Source organism: Anguilla rostrata, chromosome 13 (genome assembly GCF_018555375.3).
Source record: "Anguilla rostrata isolate EN2019 chromosome 13, ASM1855537v3, whole genome shotgun sequence".
Lineage (NCBI taxonomy): Eukaryota > Metazoa > Chordata > Actinopteri > Anguilliformes > Anguillidae > Anguilla > Anguilla rostrata.
In genome coordinates this window covers 13,149,781-13,172,779 of record NC_057945.1, presented here as the reverse complement: position 1 = coordinate 13,172,779, position 22,999 = coordinate 13,149,781, and the positions used below count along the sequence as shown (strand labels likewise).

At 42.1% G+C, this 22,999-nt stretch overlaps 2 protein-coding genes across 5 annotated transcripts; both read left to right on the top strand.

Annotated features, from left to right (window-relative positions):
* The first annotated feature begins 1,416 nt into the window (after positions 1-1,416).
* LOC135238446 (heterogeneous nuclear ribonucleoprotein A1-like) lies at positions 1,417-7,476 on the top strand. Of its 3 annotated transcripts, XR_010325120.1 has the most exons (12): positions 1,417-1,575; positions 2,405-2,521; positions 2,606-2,752; positions 2,848-3,058; positions 3,375-3,467; positions 3,622-3,672; positions 3,919-3,987; positions 4,100-4,252; positions 4,374-4,520; positions 4,632-4,707; positions 6,880-6,942; positions 7,352-7,476. XR_010325120.1 is itself a non-coding variant. In XM_064306344.1 (11 exons), the coding sequence occupies exons 1-10, from the start codon at positions 1,564-1,566 to the stop codon at positions 4,694-4,696; spliced, it is 1,065 nt and encodes a 354-aa protein (XP_064162414.1). In that variant the 5' UTR covers positions 1,417-1,563; the 3' UTR covers positions 4,697-4,707; positions 5,180-5,687. The 3 variants fall into 3 exon arrangements, 1 of the variants encoding a protein (XP_064162414.1); XR_010325121.1 differs by lacking the exon at positions 4,632-4,707; XM_064306344.1 differs by lacking the exons at positions 6,880-6,942; positions 7,352-7,476 and adding an exon at positions 5,180-5,687.
* A 6,092-nt stretch (positions 7,477-13,568) lies between these two features.
* On the top strand, positions 13,569-22,146 carry copz1 (COPI coat complex subunit zeta 1). Of its 2 annotated transcripts, none has more exons than XM_064306346.1 (9): positions 13,569-13,725; positions 14,428-14,496; positions 14,922-15,003; positions 16,817-16,908; positions 17,007-17,062; positions 17,159-17,236; positions 18,417-18,468; positions 18,563-18,601; positions 20,153-22,146. In XM_064306346.1, exons 1-9 carry the CDS (start codon positions 13,708-13,710, stop codon positions 20,198-20,200), a joined length of 534 nt encoding a protein of 177 aa, XP_064162416.1. In that variant the 5' UTR covers positions 13,569-13,707; the 3' UTR covers positions 20,201-22,146. The 2 variants fall into 2 exon arrangements, with proteins under 2 accessions (XP_064162416.1, XP_064162417.1); XM_064306347.1 differs by lacking the exon at positions 13,569-13,725 and adding an exon at positions 13,983-14,112.
* The last annotated feature ends 853 nt before the right edge of the window (positions 22,147-22,999 follow it).

Below are 22,999 nucleotides of genomic sequence, written 5' to 3'. Positions count from 1 at the left end.
GCAAACAATTAGTAGGAGTACCATGGGTGATTTAGTTTTACCTAAATCTTCAGTCTTTTTCAAAAAAATCATGTCCTTATGGCCAGTTGTCTGTGTTCACAGTAACATCAATTGCTATAGCCCTAGATCCATTTTGTGCTAGTAGCTGGTTGCAGTGGACTTGGTTTGATTTACTTCAAAAGAAGGACAAAGTGGAAACTATTTTTTTTCCAGATAGACTGATACTTTAAAATGAAGGTTCTGCATGAGTGTTTTCCTCAGTTACTTTATATCCTTACCAAATTCCCAATCATGGCATTTAATCACAAAATCTTCTGAATATAAGTCATAAAACAGGTGGCATTTTAAGACTGTTGATGAAATAGCATTATAAATTAAATGAAATAGTATTATTATTATTATTATTATTATTATTATTACTATTATTATTATTATTATGTTCAAATTAAACTGTAGTGATACTGTTGTTGCCATGCCTGGAATAGCGGTATTTACAGGCAAAAAAAAGAACACGTTAAGTAACTCCAAAGCGTGCTTGTTCGGTGATGTTATTTTACCAGAGGCTGTACATATAAACCTGTTCATGTAATACTGTGTATTCACGATTATAAACATAAATTTCCATTTATATTGTGCCTGTACTTCTTTCCTTGAGTGCAGGGACCTCAGGGTACATTATGCCATAGGAAATACTTCCAACTGAAAATAAGTTTTAAACAATCTTTTTGGAAATGTAATAAGGTGATATTCTCATGTACCTCTGAATGCAAAATGTGACTGTACAATAACCTCTTTTTTCTCACACAAAAATTGCCTGAGCCAATCACTAAAAATGAAGTAATTTCAAAATAATTCCAGCAAATGAACTATTCATTTTAGAATATGACTGGTGGAAATGCTTTGGTTGCTTATAAAGCCTGCTATTCATATTACAATGTTCTGTGCCGTTTCACACTGAAAACAGGCCATAAATTCATTTTTCAACTGGATGTTCAGTTTAGCACCGTTTCAACTTGAGAATGCTTCATGAAACGTATCTTGCTGAACATGCTGGTAAGAAAGACATGGCTGCTGTGAATTACCTATCTGCTGCTTGGAGTAAGTCTCCCTTGCACACAAATTCATAATAATAAAATTAGTACTTAAAACATTTCAAATGAAGTTTTCACTTCGGCTGAAATTTTAAGATAAATAATAGTAAAGATGTGTATTTACAGTAAGAATATAATTGTTAAATACTTTCAGAGTCTCATACAACGCCCACTTTGGTCCGAATTTTCACATTATTGACTTATGACCAGCGACCACGCTGTTTGCTGCGGTCATGGGTCTTGGAAAATTATTCAAGCAGACTGGTTTGGGTTTAAAACGTCACCAGTTCGTGACGGACAACCATTTGTGCAATCAATTTGTAGAATACGATGCTTAGCGGGAAGAACTAACCAATTGATGAACCAAAGGGGCGGGCCTAAAAGCGGATTATATTCAGGATTTCCAGAGCCTTCACTCCAGGCGCGACCTTGGATTCTCTGCGTCTGACGTCGTAATCGGAAACATTAAAATATGTCTAAAGAGGTTAGTATCGGTGTTGTAACCAATAATGTTTCGGCTCATAATTTCGTTTTTTAAAACGCACGCTAATTCATGGTTAAGGTGGGAAATTATATTGCATTTAAAGACGATGCAGTTTATTTGTTGTTCGCTACTAGCCTAGCTAACCGAATCAACTACGCGACCTGATCTAACGTTACAGGCCATTTCATTAGGTGGCGAGGTAACGGTGCTGAAATGCAATATGAAGCCCGTCTTGGTACGCTGACGTTTATAAACATATAAAAATAAACAGTATTTGTAGTAAACAGTATCTGTAAATTGGACTTAATTCTACATTTCTTGTTTCGATATCGGAAGCTAAATGGCTGATTTGCGCAACGCGATGGAATCTTCTGCTCCGCCATTTCACAACCTTTACAGGCCCGTGGTTGATGGAAAAAGCTGCAGAGCAAAGTTTCTGTAATTTCTCCAATATACCATGTTGTATCGTGCTCGTTGGCATTTTTCATATGTATAATTATTCGAGATTATCGACATTTCCGCTCGGCTGCAGTAGAAAGTCTTTTGTCTCAGACTAGCTGGCTGAGAGCGTTCAAACATGGCGTCGCACGCTAATGGCCTACGAGCTGCACCCCACCCCCATGCGTGCAGAGTTCCAGCCTGCAGCTTTTGTACTCCAGGTTCCTAGATTGTCATCTGCAGTGCTCCTCCAGTTGTGGGTTTAGATTGTTGAATTTAAGGTTTTGCACAAATTATGAATGAATGTTATCCTGATTTGTGGCTACTATGATTTGTGGCTACTATGTGGCTATAACATGAGTCGTCCACTGAAATCAAAATCCCTTTTCAGGCCCCCTGTGAGCCAGAACAGCTCCGGAAGCTGTTCATTGGAGGGCTAAGCTTTGAAACGACGGACGAGAGTCTGCGAGCCCATTTCGAGCAATGGGGTGTACTTACAGATTGCGTGGTGAGTGAATGTTTTGTGGGGACAATACCTTTTTTTTGTGCAGACTTGGTGCAGAGCGACCATTCACACTCGTACATCTTTCAGGTAATGAGGGACCCCAACACAAAGAGGTCGAGGGGGTTCGGCTTTGTCACGTACTCTTCGGTCAACGAGGTGGACGCGGCCATGGAGGCCCGCCCACACAAGGTGGACGGCAGGGTGGTGGAGCCGAAGAGGGCGGTGTCCAGAGAGGTGAGCAGCCTCGATGTTCAGTGCACGCAACCCAAGGTCAGAGTTCTGTTTAGCATGTTCTGGATTAATTGAAAATACATGTTTTGCTTCTGCAGGATTCATGTAGGCCGGGTGCTCACATGACGGTAAAAAAGATTTTCGTTGGGGGGATCAAAGAAGACACCGAAGAACACCACCTGCGCGACTACTTTGATCAGTTTGGAAAGATTGAAGTGATCGAGATCATGACAGACCGAGCCAGTGGCAAGAAGAGGGGCTTTGCCTTTGTCACGTTTGACGATCACGATTCAGTGGACAGGATTGTCAGTAAGTGAATTTTAATGCCATTCTGCTATAGGCTAGATCAGTTCTCACGGAAATGGATAGGATTGGACAAATCGGCTAAAAAATGTTTGATGTGCAGCATTGGCTAACTGCGCTGTCACTGTGTATTGTTTATTTAAGGTGCTGCTAGAGGAATATCCCAGTTAAGTGTTCTCAAGATATTACTCAAATGTTTTGTCAATATTATAACATTGCCACGACATGGAAGCAACATTGTGAGAATGTTTTGTTACCTGGGATGTAGATTAGGTGTTTGCCCTGCTGTTTTTTGAAACCTCGTTTTCTTTCCTAACCCTAGTCCAGAAGTACCACACCGTGAACGGCCATAACTGTGAAGTCAGGAAAGCGCTTTCGAAGCAGGAGATGACCAGCGCAGGGATGAACATGAGGGGTAAGGCAGTGTGCGTTCATCAGTGCCACAGCAAACCCCTTGCTGAAAAGGCTTGTTTGCTTTAAACACAAGGGAGTATTTGTTGGTGTGCTTCTGGGGGGAAAAAAAACTCCATGTTCAGTGAATGTGTACGCTCAAAAGTCTTTGTTTTTAGGACGAGGTGGTGGAGGAGCTGGGAACTTCGGCAGAGGAGGTGGATATGGAGGTAATTGGTTTTTGCCGTCATGGTCCAGGACTGTTGTATTATAACTAAGACATGGTCCTGCCTGAATTGAAATGAGCGCTTGTCATTAATACGGTTTTAGGAGTTGATCGTTTTTTCCGAAATATTATTTCGTAGAATATTTTACGTATTAACTGAACTAGCATGGAAGCTATGAACGCCATTGTTGTAGAACAGTTTCTTTAGCTCCAAAAAGGTTTGAGGTGCTGAGCTGTGTTGTCTCTTTAGGTGGCTTTGGAGGAAGAGGAGGTGGAGGCTATGGTGGTGGAGATGGATATAATGGATTTGGTGGCGATGGTGAGCATTTTACACAGCCTCTTCACTTGTTAGCATCACATATTAGAGCTGCGTGGTATTGGAACGTGTATGTGTTACTGTGATTAATAGGTCGGTTTCCTTTCTCCCTCAGGTGGTTACGGTGGAGGCCCTGGCTACGGTGGTAACCGTGGATACGGTGGTGGACAAGGATATGGCAACCAGGGTGGTGGTTATGGAGGAAATGGAGGGTACGACAATTACAATGGCGGCGGCGGCGGTGGTGGCGGCGGAAACTTTGGAGGTGGTGAGTAATGTTTTTGCTCCTTTTTTTTCAGGTGTTCGTCCCCCCCACAGCATGATTTGAGCTCAGATACTTTTTACAAAACACTTTTTGGTGACTTTTAAAAAAAATTGTTATTGTACAGGAAACTTTGGGGGTGGTGGAAACTACAACGACTTTGGCAACTACAACTCCCAGTCATCTTCCAGCTATGGCCCGATGAAGGGAGGCAACTTCGGTGGTGGTGGTGGTGGCGGCGGCGGCGGCAGGAACAGCGGGGGCCCATATGGCGGTAAGTCAAAATAAATTTCTTGCCAAAACCTTTCAGAAAGCCTCTCTGGCTGGCTGGCGGGCGGTGTGTGGAATTGAATCGGTATGAACAAGGTCGCTGGCCGTTCCGCAGGTGGGTACGGTGGCGGCTCCAGCGGTGGGGGCTACGGCGGTGGTTCTGGAGGTCGGCGGTTTTAGCTGAACAAAAGGTAAGTGCTGGAAATGCAACCACCCGGTTAGCCTGTTAGTCTTGTCATTTCCACCACATAGCTTATCCTAGCGCCAACTTCAGACTACTCCCAAGTACAAGTTGTATAGACTATTGGCTTTCCCAATGGAGACAGTGGCAAGGGCTATCATTACAAACAGTGATATTGTGCGCTACTCATTAGAACAACTGTTGTGTTTTTAGTGAAGTCAATGAATTTGGGGGATCCAGCAGCAAGCCTTCACCATCTCATCATCCTGGTCAAAATTGGCCACTCGGCAAAAAAAAGGCTTTGATCACAAGTTTCCAACACTACAGCGGTTGAAAACCGCTCTTGTGGTTGGCTCTTGTCCAGTCATGAGTTTGTTAAAAAAAAAAAAACGAAGGCTTGCTCCTGCCTAAGATCTCATGATGTAGCTTTCTTAATGAGGACACTGCACGGTTTAACAATGTTGTTCCGTATTGTTCAACAGGACTCAGTACTTAGGAGAGGAGAGCAAGAGAGGTGACAGGGAAACGACAGGCTTACAGCCATAGATCTGCTCAGCCAAGCACAGTCGTGGCAGTTTACAGCTGTCACATGAAGAGACATGTACAATAAACTAGAGAAGAAAAAGAAAAGGAAAAAAAAATCATGTGGGAGGGGTGGGGCTTCAAACAAACAAGTGTTTGTCAAATGCTGTCAAGCACGATTAGTTTATAGTTGCTTTTTTGTGAAGTGTAAAGCATTCCCAGGTTTTGTGTTTTTTTTGGTTTTGTTTTCTCCCCTTTACACCAATATGGTGGGGTTTTTTTTAAATGTAACTGCAAGAGATCAAATTGAAATAAACCATCTTTCAGTCCTTTTTTACATTGTGCATTTTACTTTTATGTGTTTTTTTTTGGTTTTGTTTTCTCCCCTTTACACCAATATGGTGGGTTTTTTTTAAATGTAACTGCAAGAGATCAAGTTGAAATAAACCATCTTTCAGTTCTTTTTTACATTGTGCATTTAACTTTTTCAAGTCAGGGGTGAGATCGTAGTTCCTTACAGCCAGATGTAAATTAGTTCATTTGGACCTCTCAATTCTAATTCAACAGATGAAGATTCACATGTAGCCAAAAGTTGGTTCTGTAGTGGTTGGGGCTGTTTGTGTCAAAGTTCAATTTCAGATAGCCAGCTGTTCTGTTAATCGTCAGCTAAATATTAACAGTACAGCCCCCAATCGGCAACCATGAGTATTCCTGCTCATTCTAGTAAAAACATTTGGATGAAAATGCACTGTACAGCATTAGCAGTCCCAACTGTAGTGCCTCAGTGCTGATTGGCCAGCCCCTTGCAATTCCAGTCAGGCATGCATCTGTCTTGAGGAAATCTGGTTTAGTACTCTACAGAGGAGGGGGGAGGGTGTTTTGAATGCAGGGCAGACTTGCTCCCAGGTTCATAGCTGGTTCGCAGTCACCATGGCTGTTTGGAGGCTAGCTTACTTGCAGAGCGTGAGGCTAGCCTTGGAGGCCAGCTGAGGGAGAGACATAGCAAGATCTTCGCAAGGAGCCAGAGAAGCAGGGGACAGTCTTTGAGTACAGAAGGTTGCTCTTGTAAGACTAGCAAGCAGCAGCTACAAAAGGGTATTTTTATACCATGCTAGTAGGTAAGAACAGATTTTTCAACTTTGTACCTGTAATGTTTGAACGGCAGAGTAACTGGAGGCGGGGTTTGTGTCAGACAGCAGGTTTGCTTGGAGTGAAACTGCTACAATGTACATCAAGTTGCATTTAAAAGTATCGATTCCCACTGTGGCTTGTGTCCCATTCTAAAGGACACGGGAAAGGGTGGAAGTGGGGAAAGTATTGGATCTGACCAGTGATTTGCTGTTAAGAGCCTGCCTGGTTGATACAAACTTACTGCTAGTGTCATTGCACATAAATGCTGCCAATGCACCCAGTGACCTCTGGGAACTTGGTTGGAAATATTTTACCAGTAAATGTAGTTTACTGCTAGTGTGGTAATGCATGCAAATTAGTTGGAGTAGTTTGGTATGAGGCCTGGCACTGAACCGTGTTTAAGATCGTTTTGTTTGCAGTTTAGTTAGAACTGTGTCACGGCTTTGACAAATCTAATCCTTGCTAATGTTTCTTCTGAATGTTTGTTAGCCCTCGCTTGTTGCTGACGGTCGGTGTTTTGTTTTATTAGGTTTCTGATCAGGAGGCTGCTCGTGGGGTGATGTCACGGTTGGCAGAGCTGTTGGCAAAGAAGGTACGTAACCCACCCCTTTCCATTTTCAGGAGAACTGTTAGATCCCCCCCACCCCCCAGTATGAGTGCTATGGTGCACTGTGCAGGGTTCAAGGATTAAATCTCATTGTGCTAGTGCTAAATCCCATGGTGCACTACAGCTTTTGCCATAGCTCAGCATCATCCATGTTGCATAGTCCTAGTAAATGGTGCTATTTGCACTGCTGGGGCCTGTGTGTCCCATTCAGTGTCCTTGGTTTCCTTTCATTGGCTTTGTATAGAACCCAGTGGGGCTTTTGTCCTCCCTTCTCCTTCCGTGTCTGGTACAGTAAATTATGTAGTTAGCCAGCCTTTGGAAGTGATCTGTGTAATGTTGCACTGAATTCATGGTACAGTTAACAGTCTAACATTAACCTGTCCTTCATTTTCAGGCTCATTATGGACACTGGAGGAGCTTGGGTGCTTTAATTTTATTAACAATGAAGGCTGCTGGATAGCCTTTTGCTCATGTAATTTTGTATTTTTGTAATAAAGTATATATATATTTTTTAATAAACTGTTTTTTATTGTGGTTCATCAGGTGACTCAAACCCCTGCAACCTTAGTTGCATGCTCAAACATGAATAAAATTATTAATAATGCAGCGTGAGATTTGACTACCTTCAGTACCGTTTCTAAGACTGGATACAATGTACTGCGGTACTAAATACGCAGCCCCCCCCCCCCCCCCCATGTTTCTAGTATTGTTCATGGTTGTCGTTACATTCCCAAAGGAGACAAATTATTCCTGTGTTGCGTGGTCCTGCTGATCCTTCTCAGACTTTAAATGTTTTTTTGCCCCATTTTAGAGTTATTCAACCCCATGATAATGTCTTGCAATGAGCCTCCAATAGAATAGCTGGGAGCCATAGCTGTAGTCTATGGTTGATGGTCTGGTTTAATGGGGCTTTATACTGCAATGAGTCCCTTGCCGGGATACTAACTGCTAAGCTGATGTTGGGTGAAAGGGTTAGTGTATTGTATAAGGTTTTTTAAATTGAGTAAAATTGACTCAATTAAAAATGGTGGGAGGATGGAGCCATAAAATGTATGACAGATTAGTAAATGCTGAGGCAAAAATTTCACATTGTACCTTTACCAACTAAATTTAACACAAAGCAAAGCTTTTAATGTAAATGGATTAAATGTAAAATTGTGGTGTTTAGTTGACCTGGGTTCGGATGTTACTCATGAAACTACATTAGTTGGCTCATACCTTGCTCAGAATTTGTTGGCACAAAGGTACTATTTTCAAACCGCGCCCTTCAGTGAATTCTGAATAGTCTGCACAACTGGCTGTTCCTAGTTCCATTTGAGTGTGTGGTTCCTTCATTCTGGGGGTCTGACATGTCATACCTCCTTGGTGTGGTACCAGAAAGATGCCCCTGTTGCGATGTGCTGAAAGTAGAGATCGTTAATGGAGCAGGGGTGCCCGAGGTCCTGTAGGCAGGCGAACACTTTGGTGTGGAGGTCTGAGAGGCGGCTTTTGGCTGCTCTGGACCTCTGCCCCCTCTTGTGCCAGACCCTCCTACCGCACCCAGAGTGGCTAAGTTTCGCCCTCCAGGAGTGCTCCAGTTTGCGCCAGTGGCTGGTTGATCTGGTCGATCGGGAAAGGAATTTCTGCCTAGTTGTGAAACTGGAATCACCCTCAATTTTCGAAAGCAGCTTGATGTGGGGTGTGTTGGGGCAGCCCTGGTCCATTAAAGTGTGATCTGGGAGAGAGTAGGGTGGAATATAAGACTGGAAAGGCACTGGATAGTAATGATTTACGGTGGACTTGCAGTTACAGGTTGGCTTCCATCTGGCTCTCTTCTGCTGCAATGTCTTTTAAGCAGCTTGCTGTCGCTATAGCACCAAGTGCCCTCTACGCTGTGGCGAGGCCTGGGTAGAACCAATGAAAATGCCTGTGCTGGTCTCCATACTGTCAATATCAGGCTGACGTTCATTTGGCCTGCCACCCAAGGCTCAGTAAAGGGCATCTCAGACCGTGTGAGCCACCCCAGGTGTTTGTTGGCAGCTCTATGAAGCTTGGGCGTTGGAGCAGGTCTAGCAACAGAGGCTGCACCTGTGGTTTAGACGGCAAGCTTAGGCTAGATAAGATGTCAGTCAATTTAACAATCCCTCCACATTCCTCCCACTCCCATATGTGCAATTATTGGATAGACTTCCAATAATTTCTTAATTGTAATTAAAGCCAAAGGAGGCTATTTTGAGGAAAGTTGTGTCTAAGGTTATTTTTAAGGAAATGTTTTTTAAAAAGTAAATTAACTGAATTCTCTGCCTAAGGTTTTTTTTTTTTTTTTTTTTAAACCACAGGTGGCCTAGTTCTTTTGGCCTGTACTGTTAAAATCAGAAGAGGTGCTTGACTGGCTTAGATAAGGACAAACATAATGGATTTAAAGGGATACATACAATTTTTCATGGATTTAAATTGGTGCATATTTTTTTCCAACAGCCTTCAGAACGTTTCTAAATTGGAAAACAAAATGCACTACAATATTTCAACAAGGTCTGGAAGAACCATTATGTTTGCCTACTAAATGTAGTTTATATGTTAAATCAGTCTTTATATTTTATAAAGTTCTCTTTTGTACTGTTTTATTGATGTTGCATACAGCATGCTGGGACAAATATAATTTCCCTGCAGGGAAAAATAACCTCAGTTTAGTGCAAATAAATGGGAGCATATAAATGCCAAAAGCTCAAACTCTGTGTTTGCCTTTACTTGTTCAAGTGTGCATAATTTGTCAAAACAAAAATGGAAATGTTTTTTCTTTGTTCGGCCCATAATTTAACACAAATGTTAATAAGTTTGATTTCAAAAGTTTTCCCATATTGAGAATGAAAAAATAATATACAGTTTGCTATTGCTTCTTTTTTTCCAACCAGTAATAACCCTGTCAGAATTCAACAGCAAATGGTAATTGCATTTGCGACTGAAGTTTCTGTTGTCCGTTCTTACTCAAAGTTACTCAGAGTTGTGGAACTTTAAGAAACTAATTAAATAAGTGTAATTTAATAATCATAATTTCACTTGGAACATGGGTAATAGAAAAGAAAACTGTTTGACAGCCTATATTAGTTAATTTATGTCATTATAAATATTAATGTAGCTCTGTGAGTGTCTATTGTGGGAGGTTTTAAAAGGTTTTATGTCATTGTTAATACTGACCTTTCATTAAAATTGATTCCTTTTTTTTTTAAGTTGGTCATAAAGTGACACAAGATTATGCAGCATTGTGAGAGACCTGTAGATTTGGAATAGGACTCCAAATTAACAGAACAACGAAAATTGTGGGATCATGAAAGAAAGAAAATGAGAAATTAGACAGCACCAAGAAGGTTTGGTTGGCCAAGGTAATGTGACTTTGCAAAATGTCCTATAGGAGGCTCCACAGGCAGCTGCAAATTATGGAAATTTCATCATCAATGTCTGCTGGGAATAAACTGAGCTCAGAATATATTATTATTATTATTATTTTATTATTATTATTATTAATAATAATAATAATAATAATAATAATAATAATTCAAATCTATGAAATAATGGGTCGGTGCACAATTTACTCATCAAGAAATAGAAATAACGAGAAAAGAAGGGATAGTTCTAGTGAAAAAAATGTTTCAATTGAACTATTTAGAGTGAAGTACTAGTCCAGTGTGTCCTTCTACACTGGACTAGTACTGAAATAATTAAAACATCTCTTGAACTCTCTATATCATTAAAAAATAATTACATTTGGTTTATGTTGGAAATCGAATAATTTATCCTTGTGGTACTAAACATAATTGAACTACCCACAAATGCATTAGTTGACCTTTTAATGAATACATAATAGATTTAATTTGAGTTGGATCAGGACTTTTGAGGGTCAAGAGTCATGAACAGCATGGCGTCCAATATTTTCAGGCTTCAAAGTGTTATTTTGACGATTAATGAGAAAAAAAGTTTTATAGAGTTGATGGCACAGAAGGTTGGGATGCTCCAGTTTCCTGTGAACCTAATGAAACCACAGCGGTCTGCATTGTTGCTGGCAGTTAGCCATATTCTGTGTCAAATGTATTCCAATAAAAATTTTAATAACCTGCTAATCAAAGAATATTCAACTTGTTATTTGAGGAACATATGTCAAAAATATCAGTTTGAGGTTATATTGGCTGTTATCGTTGCTCATGTGAATTCATACATGAGTATCCCGGTCTCAAATTTACTGGTTTGAGACTGACTGCTTTTTGTGTGTAGTAAACATATTTGACATGACTCAGGGTGTTATTGCAGCTCCCTGATGTAAGCTAATTGACTCCTCATAGAAAGGATGAGGATGAGAAGTATTAATGTACTGAAAAAACAATGATGTAATCATGTTCTGTTAAATGCAAAAAATGTGCTTAGCATTAAAGTTCAGAGTTTGCACTCATGTCTGAGGAAATCTATCCATTAAAAATATGTTTAATAATTAAAAGGAGGTTGATACAATCTGCAACTACAAATTAAAAGTGATGGTTGGAAACAATACAAATTCTGCTCGTTTGAAACACAAATACTGTCGGTGTGAATACAAAAATTGAATGGGGTGAGACGAGAACAGACAGCCTGCGTGAGGCTGAGCACATCTGAGCCTCCGCAGCTGTGGGAGGGTTGCCAAGCAAGCTGGAGGCACAACAGGCATGACGGTGCAGCTGGCGAATCAGGTCACGCAAGACCAGCTGATCTGCCCTCGGGGGCCCCCCTAAAACCTCACGCCACTCCCGACAGCCGCCACGCTGGCCTCCCGCTCGCGCACATTCAGCGCACCCGAGATTTACTGCCCCTGGCTGACCAGAATGTGACCGGCAAGCCACTCGCCGCAATTGTATGGAAAATGCAAATCGCATGATCTGAAGTGAAAAAAACGCATTCGCCCACTTTTGTGTTCACCCATTGAAAAATGGCATTTCGAAATTTTTTCTTTTACTTTATATGTAATTGAAGGACATTTCAGTGTCTATGTGTTGTTTCCAAAAGAACACAACTCATGTACAATCAATTGTATATGGATTTCAATTGATTTGCCTCTTCTAGCTTGAGGTATATTTACAGGAGGGAATTGAAGTCTATCAGTATGAAAAATTATACCTGTAGAAAATTAGGTTTAATATCACATTAATATGATTCATTTAAAGAAATAATGGTTATAAAAATTGCATTATTTACATTGTTTACGGCGAAAGAGTGGACTGGACACGTACAGTTTATCAGCATACTTTAATGTTTGTCTTTTAATTGGGGGGGGGGGCTAGTGTTTAATGATTACTGAAGTTGCCAAAGGTTTAACAGGTCAACACAGACCTGAATATACAAAGACCCATCTAATCCGTTCACATTATTAAACATCAGTGTTTAATATCAGACAAAATTGTCTGTTCACCCTGTGTCTACATACACAATGGACAAACTTACACCAAACACAGAATAGTACATTTTAAGAACAAAATTTCACACTGCCAAAACATTCTTTACATATTCAGATGATTCAGAGCCTTCCCTTTGCTGATTCAGTTAAAGTTCATTGAGAACATGTGTTATGATTAATCTTTAGTTAAGGAGCTACACTGAACAGCTGGGCAGAGGCTGCCATCAGTTTGGTTATCGTATTTCCTTGATGTTTTGGTTATAGAGAGGTCAAAATCAAGGTTTCACAAGGCAAATAGTACATTGAGATGTTCTGGATCTGTGCACTAAATCATCAAACATATATGTCTAGGCTACTTGATCTAAAGCCCCTGCCTTTTCTCTTCTTCTTTTCTTTTTTTTTTTTTTACAATTAGTTTGTGGACAAATGGTATTATAGACCTATGTAACAGTGCAGTTTACTGATATTTCACATTTTATTTAATCATTCATTTGAATGTGTTAGCTACCATCTAAATAGTTTTTTAAAACTATTTAAACGTTGTGTGTTTAGCTTGTAAGTAGGTGTAGCGTGGTACAATACAGCATTAAGCACTGTATGCTAATATCATGACACAGTAGTTAAATTTGGTGGGGATCACACCTGTCAGGCAGCTTAATGTCATTTGGGAGAGCATTTTAACAAGATATTGAACCTTGGCAAGAGCCCCGGCCTTTTGGAGACATGGTAATGCTGTTGCAAAGTGGAGTGGAGTCCAGGGTTTGCATCTCCCATGTCATGTAGTAAGGCTTTTTGCCTCCTCAAAACCCTTGCACACCACATTGGTGTCAGCATGTGATGTGGGTCAGGAGAGTGGGTCTGACTGCAGTCAGGTAAAGGAGAGGGTAGCATATTTTAGCAATCACACCTCTCAGGTTGCATAAGGTTGCTCTAAGGAGAATTTTTGCAGACATTCTGCTTCGACAAGAGGCCAGACCATTTGAAGCAATATGTTGTGTGTGGCAGGGTTAAGTCAGCTCGTCAGAAGTAACTGTTGCACTGCATCCTGATCACCTGCTTTAGTAATACGAAGTACTTAGTATTAGCTAGATAGACCATCGCAGGAGAGTGTAGTAACAAACACCGCTGCTGTAAACGAGACAGAGATGCTTTGTTTTTGTCGACATCAGGCATATCCCTGGTCGCTACGAGGAAGCGGAAGTTTGGTGCCACGACGTAAATATTACGTCGTGGCACCGAAACGGCGATTCGTCTTCTTTTAGCAAATCAGTACGCACAGGGTTGAATGACGTACGCCACTATCCAATCGGAAAACTTACAATGTGTTTCTAATTCCACGTCGGCCGAAAGGAAAAATGGACGCGCTGATTCTGGTATTGTACTTTAAAGTAATATTTGGCATATTTTGGATATGTATAACATAGTGTAAAAGCAAGTATGGAGTTGTTGTAGCGTTTGTTACTATCCGGGGAGAAGGTGCCCGCCTGGCCGAGACATAATACGATATTAGTTAAACGCACGGCCTGCTAAGGGAGAAAGCTAATCCCCGGTTTATCTACGTAATGTTATGAGGCGAGCAATAGGGCATGTGGACACGGAAGTGAAAATGGCTATCAGTGTCTTCCTTACATTTTCACGTGAAATATAACATGCAGTATTTTAGGATCACACATAGTCAAATGCTGTTAAGTTTCCTAACTATGGCTTGCTGATCAGTGTCAATTAATTTCGAAAAAGCGAATCCGATGGCTCGCCAAAAGGTGGCTCGCGCTATCTAGCTTGTAATTCCTTCAGCTAACGTTAACTTACTGTCCGAATATAAGTACTGCTTGGATAATTATCTGGTCGTCAAAAGACCGTATGCCTTCGGTTGTCTGAGTCGTAATGAGCTAGCTAGCTACCTAACGATTAAATATAGTAACACTATTAACTAGCAAGGAATCTGGGTTGTTGTAACCACACTCAAGTTCCAGAATATATTACCAGTTAGCACGAGCTTGTCATTGTCAGTGCCACTACATGTGACATGTAATAATTTTTCATATGCGACATTCTTCTTAATTCTTCATTTACAGGAACCGTCTCTGTACACGGTAAAGGCAGTCCTCATACTGGACAACGATGGCGAGAGACTGTATGCAAAGGTAATGCAGTTTTTTAAAAATTAATAACGTTGAGCTTCCAACCTCAAAACTGAAGGTGCATTGATTATGTGCTATGTGATACAGTGGTGGTGTATGTACTGGACGGCACTAAGGAAAGGAGGTTCAGACAACAAACAGTTAAACGTGCATAGAAACTGATCCTATATTGCTCAGATACATTTTTATAAGGCCTAATGAATACTTTCAAGAATTTGTGATGAGAAGGAAGTCACCACTCCACAATTGCTAGCATTAAAATAGTAAATCTGCATTCAGTTGTTACACTGACAGAGAGAACAGCCGACAGTCAATGTTTGACTCTTTAACCATACAGGTTCCTGTGTTGTATTGAATGCATGATTTGTATTGATTTCAACAGTCTGTATTGAGTTGACAACTAAGCTGTTCTATACTTTGTCCTGCAGTACTATGATGAAACCTACCCAACAGTGAAAGAGCAGAAAGCCTTTGAGAAGAACATATTCAACAAGACGCACCGCACCGACAGTAAGAGTCAAATGATTGTCTAATCGGCAGTCTCCCATCACTGTTTTATCCCTCTTTCTGATGTGTGTAGTTAATCCTTCCTCGTAGCATGTTTATGACTGGAAGTTCGGTTGAAAATACCTGTTGATGTGAGAATCGAACTGGAACTTAAGCAAAGTTAAACATCTGCTGTAGGTGTGGCTCCCCTTACATGGAAACGTGTATTAGTATTAGGAGGATTAGTAGGTTATTTCAGTTGGCGAATGCGTGGAGGGAACACTGACTAAAGTCCGATTTGTTTGTGTATTAATATGCATGCACATTAGCTAACGAAGAGTGGCTTTTGTACAGATGGGTGACAAATGAAAGGAGAAACCTGAATAAATGAGTGGAGAAACATAACGAATGCAGATGTATCATGCAGTACACATGTATGGAAGCAAGTAAGCAAGCAACATCCTGTCATGCTCTGTGGCATGTATAAAAACCATGAGCTGGCCCAGTTGACCTCGATTTTGTGTCAAGATGGCAAGAGGAAAGCAGCTTAGTGACTTTGAAAAAGGGTTCATTATTGGGGCATGGATGGAAGGAGCTTCAGGCACAAAGATTGCTCAACTGGCTAGTGTTTCAATAGGCACAGTGGCTAAAGTGACATCTGCATTTAGGTCTATGGGAAAGTAAATAGGGTTGGAAATTGTGGTCAAAAGCACACATTCAGTGACCGTGATATGTAAGGAAAAACAGAAGAGCAACTGTTCCTCAGGTGTCTGAGAATATCAATGATCAGATTGTGTCAGCAAGAACAGACCTTCGACAACTGCTTAGAGAGGGATATAATTTTAGAGTTGCAGTGCATAAACCCCTCATTACAAAGATGAATGCACATTTGAAAGTTCAGTGGTGCCAAAAACTGTAGGCACTGGTCAAATATATGTGGAAAAAGTGATATGGTCAGATGAGTCTTCACCATATTCTCGACAAGTGTGCGAGTGCATGTGTGGTGTACACCAAGAGAATGGTACAGGCTTGAACGCTTATCCCCTACAGTGAGGGGGTTTGGTGACTGTTATGCTGTGGAGGCATTTTCCTGGCATGGCTTGGATCAACTTGTCCCCACTTGTCCACTTGTTCACGGTTCACTGCAAACCAATACAAAGTTATTCTGAGTGGCCACCTTTATCCTATGATGAAACATTTTTAAATGGGAGTGGTCTCTTCCAAGATGACAATGCCCCCATCCACAGGACAGAAAGGCTGACTGAATGGTTTGATGAGTCTGAAAATTATGTGAATCATATGCTATGGCCTTCGCAGTCACCAGATCTCAACCCAGTCAAACAGCTATGGTACATTTTGGAATGACGTGTTAGACAGCACTCCACCACCATCATCAACACACCAAATGAGGGAATATCTTTTGGAAGAATGGTGTTCCATCCCTCCAGCAGAGTTCCAGAGACTTGTAGAGTCTATACCAAGGCGTATCAAAGCTGTTCTGGTGGCTTGTGGTGGACCAACACCTTATTAAGACATTTTATGTTGGTTTTTCCTTTAATTTGTCACCCATTTGTAACTGTTATAGCATTTATAGCTCTTTTATGGGGTTTTTGCCCTTGTATGATGACAAGAACAGCTCACTTTTATCTTCTCTGTGCAGTTTCCCCACACCATCTTAACTGATATTGGCCACAAAAAGGGTTCATCTGAAAACAATTAATGCTATAAATATTGGTTATTTATGTCGGCCACTGAAATTCCATAATTAATCATCATTAATTTTGTGGTGTTTGCCCTCAAAGTTTCCTCACTGCTTTTTCCCCCTACGTTTCCACAGGCGAAATTGCCTTGCTAGAGGGCCTAACCGTTGTCTATAAGAGCAACATTGACCTCTACTTCTATGTGATCGGCAGCTCGCACGAGAATGAGGTAAGCCCGTCGCATCGATCGTTTGATTTTTGTAAACGTAGTCGTCCCGTAGCTTGACCGTTGTCTGACCTTTGCTTTTTTTGTTTTTGTTTTTGCAGTTAATGTTAATGTCTGTGCTAAACTGCCTGTTTGACTCGCTGAGCCAGATGTTGAGGTAGGTCCCTGCGAGATGCATTCATTTCAGCACGTTTCGAGTTTGACGCGTGTGAGTGTGGCTGAACGTGGCTGGCTTTTCCCTGTCGCTCTGCAGGAAGAACGTAGAGAAGAGAGCCCTGCTGGAGAATATGGAGGGGCTGTTCCTGGCCGTGGATGAGATCGTGGACGGAGGGTGAGTCCCATCATGCCCCGGGGAAAACTCTATGTCGCAGCACGTGGGCATGGTCCTCTGCGCTTTCTCGTGACTTTTGATAGTCCTTTTTTTAAATTTTCTTTTTTAAACGTCATTATAATATACAACAATGTCATTATAACTGAGGCCTCCTTAAATGTATTTCTGCCAAATGTTGTGGAAACGAAGTGTCCCTGGGATTTGGGTTGATGTGAATGCAAAAATGAAGGTTATGCTTTTTCGCGCCTGGGTAAACTCAAGTTACAGTATTTTATATTTGGCATTTTATTTAAACAAATCGTTTGCTCTTGTATTTTAGCAAGTTTGTAAGTGTGTAAAAAGTAAAATGACATCCATTTCAAATGCTGTCTGAATGTGGCATTCCAATTCTCTGCCATTTTGCCCTGGTATTGACTGTTTGTTGTAATTTTGTTTTGTTCATTTCTGTGATCCCATGACACTATTCGCAAAGAGTAGGGGGTTCCCCGGTGTCCTGGCTAAAATCCCAGATCTGGCTCTCACAAAAACTTGCCACCTAATCATCCCCTGATTTAATTGGCTAAAAAATGTTCTCTCCCTCCAGTGGAGCTGCTCAGTGGCCAACAATAGAGGATTGTGGTTGTACTGGGTAGCTCCCAGGTGTGAATGTGTATGAGTGTGAAGTAGGGTGTTCCTGCAAAAGAGCATCCGTGCTCAGTGAACCTATCCTGGGTAAATAAAGGTTAAATAAAATAAAAATAAATTCCTGAACTCACAATGTTGGTCCTTTGGGCCTCCATTCAAATTATTTAACAATTGCTATACAGCAAGGCAGCCCAACATTGTTCCTGGAGATCTTCCGTCTTGTAGGTTTTCCTAATTTGGCACACCTGATTGTACTAATTAGCTGCTCAATGACTTGAATGAGATGCGCTTCATTAGGGTTGGGGTGAAAATTTACTGGACGGTAGATCTCCAGGAACACAGCTGGGCAGCCCTGCTCTACAGTTTACAAAAAAAAAAAAACTGAACTGAACAGTTCAAATTCAGATTCGTACAGAGGGCGCCAGTGTGCTTGCCGCTGACCCACCTCTTAAGGGGATTCGCGTGCTGCGACGCAGGAACGCCGCGCCTGCGCTCCTGCAGCCTGAGCACAGCGCAGGCCATACCTGTGACCCTCTCCCTGTGTCCTCCCTTGCAGAGTGATCCTGGAGAGCGATCCCCAGCAGGTGGTCCACCGCGTGGCCCTCAGGGTAAGCAGTACGCTCCGCTCCGCTCCACACCGCCGCGCGTTGGGTGTACGCGCTGGGTCAGGGCTCAGGACTCAGGCTTTGCTCTCTGTTGCAGGGGGATGACGTGCCTTTGACAGAGCAGACGGTCACCCAGGTGAGGCCGCCGGGCTTCCTTTTCGCTGTCTGAGAAGTGGAGAGATAGGATTGCAACTAAGTAGCGTCTTTATACACCAACAGCAGTTTGCAGAGATTAAACCACAGTAAAACCATTCATATAGGGACACAAGGACAGTCTTCGCCTGTCAAAGAGGATCTTATAAATAAATGTAACCTGTCGGATCGCATAAATGATTGTGGTAATGAACTAATTAAGAGAAGTTGGCTGGAATCCAGGAACGGATCTGGAACGGATCCTATTTTACCCGCCTCTGACTGATAATTGTTAAAATGTCATGACTTCAGTGATTGGACTGATGGAGTAATTAAGAACAGGAGCTGCCATGAAGTCCACAAACGTGGCTGTCCTTCCCCACCCCTGACTGTAGGGGGCGACCAGTTCTTCCCGAGCCCCGCCAGGTTTTCCGGCTCGTCCCTGAGGGTGGGCTCGTGTGGAACGGCGCGCGCCTGCACCCCCCCTCACGCTCTCCAGAGGGGTGACGGACGGTCTTCATTAGATTCTTAATGATTTATTTCCCGGGCCCCGCCACGCGCTAGGCGCGGTCGCTAACGACCGGGCGCGGCTCCCCAGCAGCGGTTCTCCGCGGTCGTCGAGGTGCGCGCGCCGACCGCTGATTGATGGGCTCATTTGAAAGGTGTTTGACAGGCTGTAGGTGTCCCCTCTCCGTAGACCATTAATCTTCCAGGGGCTTTATGGTTATGGTTTTGCCTTTCGTTCAAAGAATTTCATATAATTGATTAATTAATCACAGTTTTCCTCTGTGGGCATCGCAACTCCGGTTTCTTTAAAGGTTTAATTAGGACTTTTTGTTCTTTTTGCTGATTGGATCCTCTTGCCCACAGCCACCAAGAATGCACTTCAGCTTCTCCTCCTCACGGTCACAAAGTTGGCCACCTTTCCTGTACTTTGACCCGAGATATCTTCTAATCTACACCAACGTTTATTTTATCGTTGTAGATGGCGAATAGATTGTATTTATTCACTGGATTCTTTTATGTGAACTCGAAAGAAATGACATTGGATTCTTGAATAGTTTTATTGTTGTTATACTGGTTGCAGATTTGAGTCTGTTCAGTATTGAAAAACTTGTATCCCCAACATTGCTAACAAGAGGTGAAGTCTATGGGTGGGTCGTTTGGTGACCGGGCCCAAGATTGGTGGGCAACCCTTTTAATTTACGTCCCCCTCCACCTTCCCTCGCACGCGTTAATTCAAGCAACAAAGGATTAGCTGTAGCCTGGGTGTTATGGCCCGACCGTTGCACTCTCATTAATTGCTACTTGGGATGCCGGTGATTTACGAATGTGGGCCTTTCCTTTGTGCGCTAATTGTAGGTCAGTCCTCATCAGCTAAATGCTTAAAATGTAAATGTAACATGCAGCCGTCTTTAGATTAATATAAGCCGTGCCCAATAGATGCAGCCATTGGCAGACACCTCCTTGCCTCCCTCTGTCAGAACTGCTTCAGTCTGTTGCTGTCCTGCCTTTGAGTCACAAGCTCCTCTCTCTCTCTCTCTCTCTGTCGCAGGTGCTTCAGTCCGCAAAGGAGCAGATCAAGTGGTCCCTGCTGCGGTAGAACTGGACCTCGATGGCTTCCAAGGGGCATCATCAAAAAAAAAAAGTGTTTGCCTTTTCCACTCCCATCCAGTGATTGGCCCATCCCTCCCCCACCCCCCATCCAGTGATTGGCCCATTCCCTCTCGGTTCTAATTCCTCCCATCACTGCACTGAATGCTCTGGTTGTTCACCCAATCAGAATCACCACGAGACCTCGTTGTGGTTTGTTTTACTTCTTTGTGTGTTCTCTTGTCTTCTTAAACTCTTCATTCCTGTTGGCGGAGAGGATCAGGGAGCACAAGTTTGTGCGTGCTGCTGGGTAATCTGTGGAAGGCTGTTGGAACAGTTATGTGAAATAAACCTCCTCTCACATGGTTAGGACCAGACCACTGTCTCCACTAGTGGCGTTATTATGGCTTCACACATTTGCAGGAACCGCGACCAAACAAAAGATTGTCTCTCCTCAGCAAAAGGCAACGATAGGTTAATGCCTGTGAATTGCTGATAGCATTTTGTTTCTCCAGCTATTTTTGCTGTAATGAATCCTCATTTTCCCATTACCAGGTGTCAGTAATTGACTGGTGTGAGCCAATCAGAAGACGTTTTCCTCCACAAAGCAAGTTAGGAATAATGCATTGACCAGCACACTCATTTTTGAGTTCATGGCACCTCTCTCCCTTTGCTGCGCGATGGTCTAGAACAATTCAACAAGAGACCGGGGGTCTCACAGCTTGAGCTGAAAAAGTGTTTGTTTTTTTTTGGCAGACTAACCTGTACACGTTGATCAATTCCAATCAGTGTATGCAGAGCAGGTGTTCACAAATCATGTTATCGTGAGGATCAAGCTGTTGTGATTGGGAAGAGGCATTCTGTTATTCAGCAGTGCTGACTGCAGTAACCGAGGACTCTGTTTACCTGGGTCAATAAGCTTTTCTGCATTCAACACGCTTGCTAATACCTGGTAGACTTGGGCAGGCTGTTGTTGTGCAGGGGGATGGATGCTGTGTCATCTGTGAAGTGTGAAATCACCCCCTGAACACAGCCTTGTTTCTGCAACAGTTTATCAAAATGGTGCTTCACCTCACCCTCAGGCATCACCATTGAGTTTTGGTGCCTTCATTCAAAATGCCTTCAGCCAAAATCCATATAAAATGAGTTAGCTAGCCCATAACATTTGTGCTGCCAGCTAGCCCATCCTGTTAAGGCAGTGGCCAGTGCATGGATGGGCATTGGGCACCACTGTCTGGTTTTTGAATTGGGGGCCTTTCCATTGGCCAGCAGCCTCGCTGGGTGATGCAGTTGGCACCATTGTTGTCACTCAGAACAGGGAGAGTTTCAGTCAGCCTGGACAATGGCATCTCATGTGTTACTGACCCCTTTGAACGATGAGGCACTCTGCAGTCCTCAGCACATGAAGTGCATTCCTCCGCCTCGTGCGTCTCTTCAAGCCTGATTTGTAGACTACGATGTGATCAGAAGCGGTTACAAGTCTTTAAGTAGAGCCCATGCTCGTCTACGCCGTCTCAAAATTGATAACAGGGCATGCTGATGAGGAACACCGAAAAGGAGAATTTGAAGAGAAGCAAAATTCTGTTCGTTGTTAATGTTCAATTGTAGCAAAGATCAATGTGTGTCCATGAGCAGTCATGTGACTTCACGGTCAGGCCATGTTGTTGTTGCCTTGCATGGTATCTGCATTCTGCACATAGTATTATACATTGTGCCGGTCCCATCTGGAATAGCCTTTAGCCCCCAGAGGTAAAATTATAACCCCAGATATCACACAAAGTTCTTTCCACTTCACGTCACACCCATTGGCTTCCTGGTTTAGCATGTACATGTGTTGCATCTGCCTCCATGACATTCCCGGTTGCTCTGCCCAAAACACTAGTCTGCTCTTTGCTGTGTTACCCAAGATGTGACAAAACAATGCTGTTCAGATATGAATAAAACTATGTTCTTTGACGAGTTTGCTGTGTGTAATTTCAATGGCAAAATTTTTTTTTGTTTAAATTTGATTGACTCATTGTATCAGATTGTGGCAATACAGATTAGAAGTAGACCACGGTCTTATTTAAATGCGAACGGTCGTCTACAGTATGTTGTAGACCACGCAGTTTTTCAGTGAAGTTAAAGTACTTGCCGGCCCAGATCATAATATGGACAATGCTGCCATCTGGTGGTAGAAAGCACACGATTCATTCCAAAATGTATTTTTGTCCGAGTGTATATGAACTAGACTTGCATGAAATAATTATTTGAAATACCTAAATTGCTTAAAATGATAGTTTGCTTTCTGGGGGTTTAATATTGTTTTAGTTATTCTGTATATCTTTAATTGACCCACGAATTTGTGCGATGGAAGATATTTTAGAAATGTACAGATTTCTGACAACCTTTCAGCTGTACAATGGCTGGTGTACAAGGCATCCAGGGATTCATGGTCTAAAGAAATAAAATACAATTAAAATAACACCAAAAACATCTTGTACATTGATGGTACCCAATTATTCTGTAAAAAAAGAAGACATTTAACCTTATTTTTGGTTGGAACCATTTCCTGTGGCGCAGGCAATCTGGTACGATATAAAAAGTCATCAAAAATATCCTTCACAGCACAGAAAACTAGGCCAATTGAAAACATACCCTAAAGCTGAAAAAATATATTTTTAAACCCAGAAAGTGAACTGCCTATAAACCACTGTAAAACTCCTGCAGAATACTGACAGTTTTAAAGAACATGAATATTTTCACCAATATTCTGAGCAGTGCGTTTTTACGTATTAACGTTTGCTTCATTGAAAAGTGTCAGGGATCT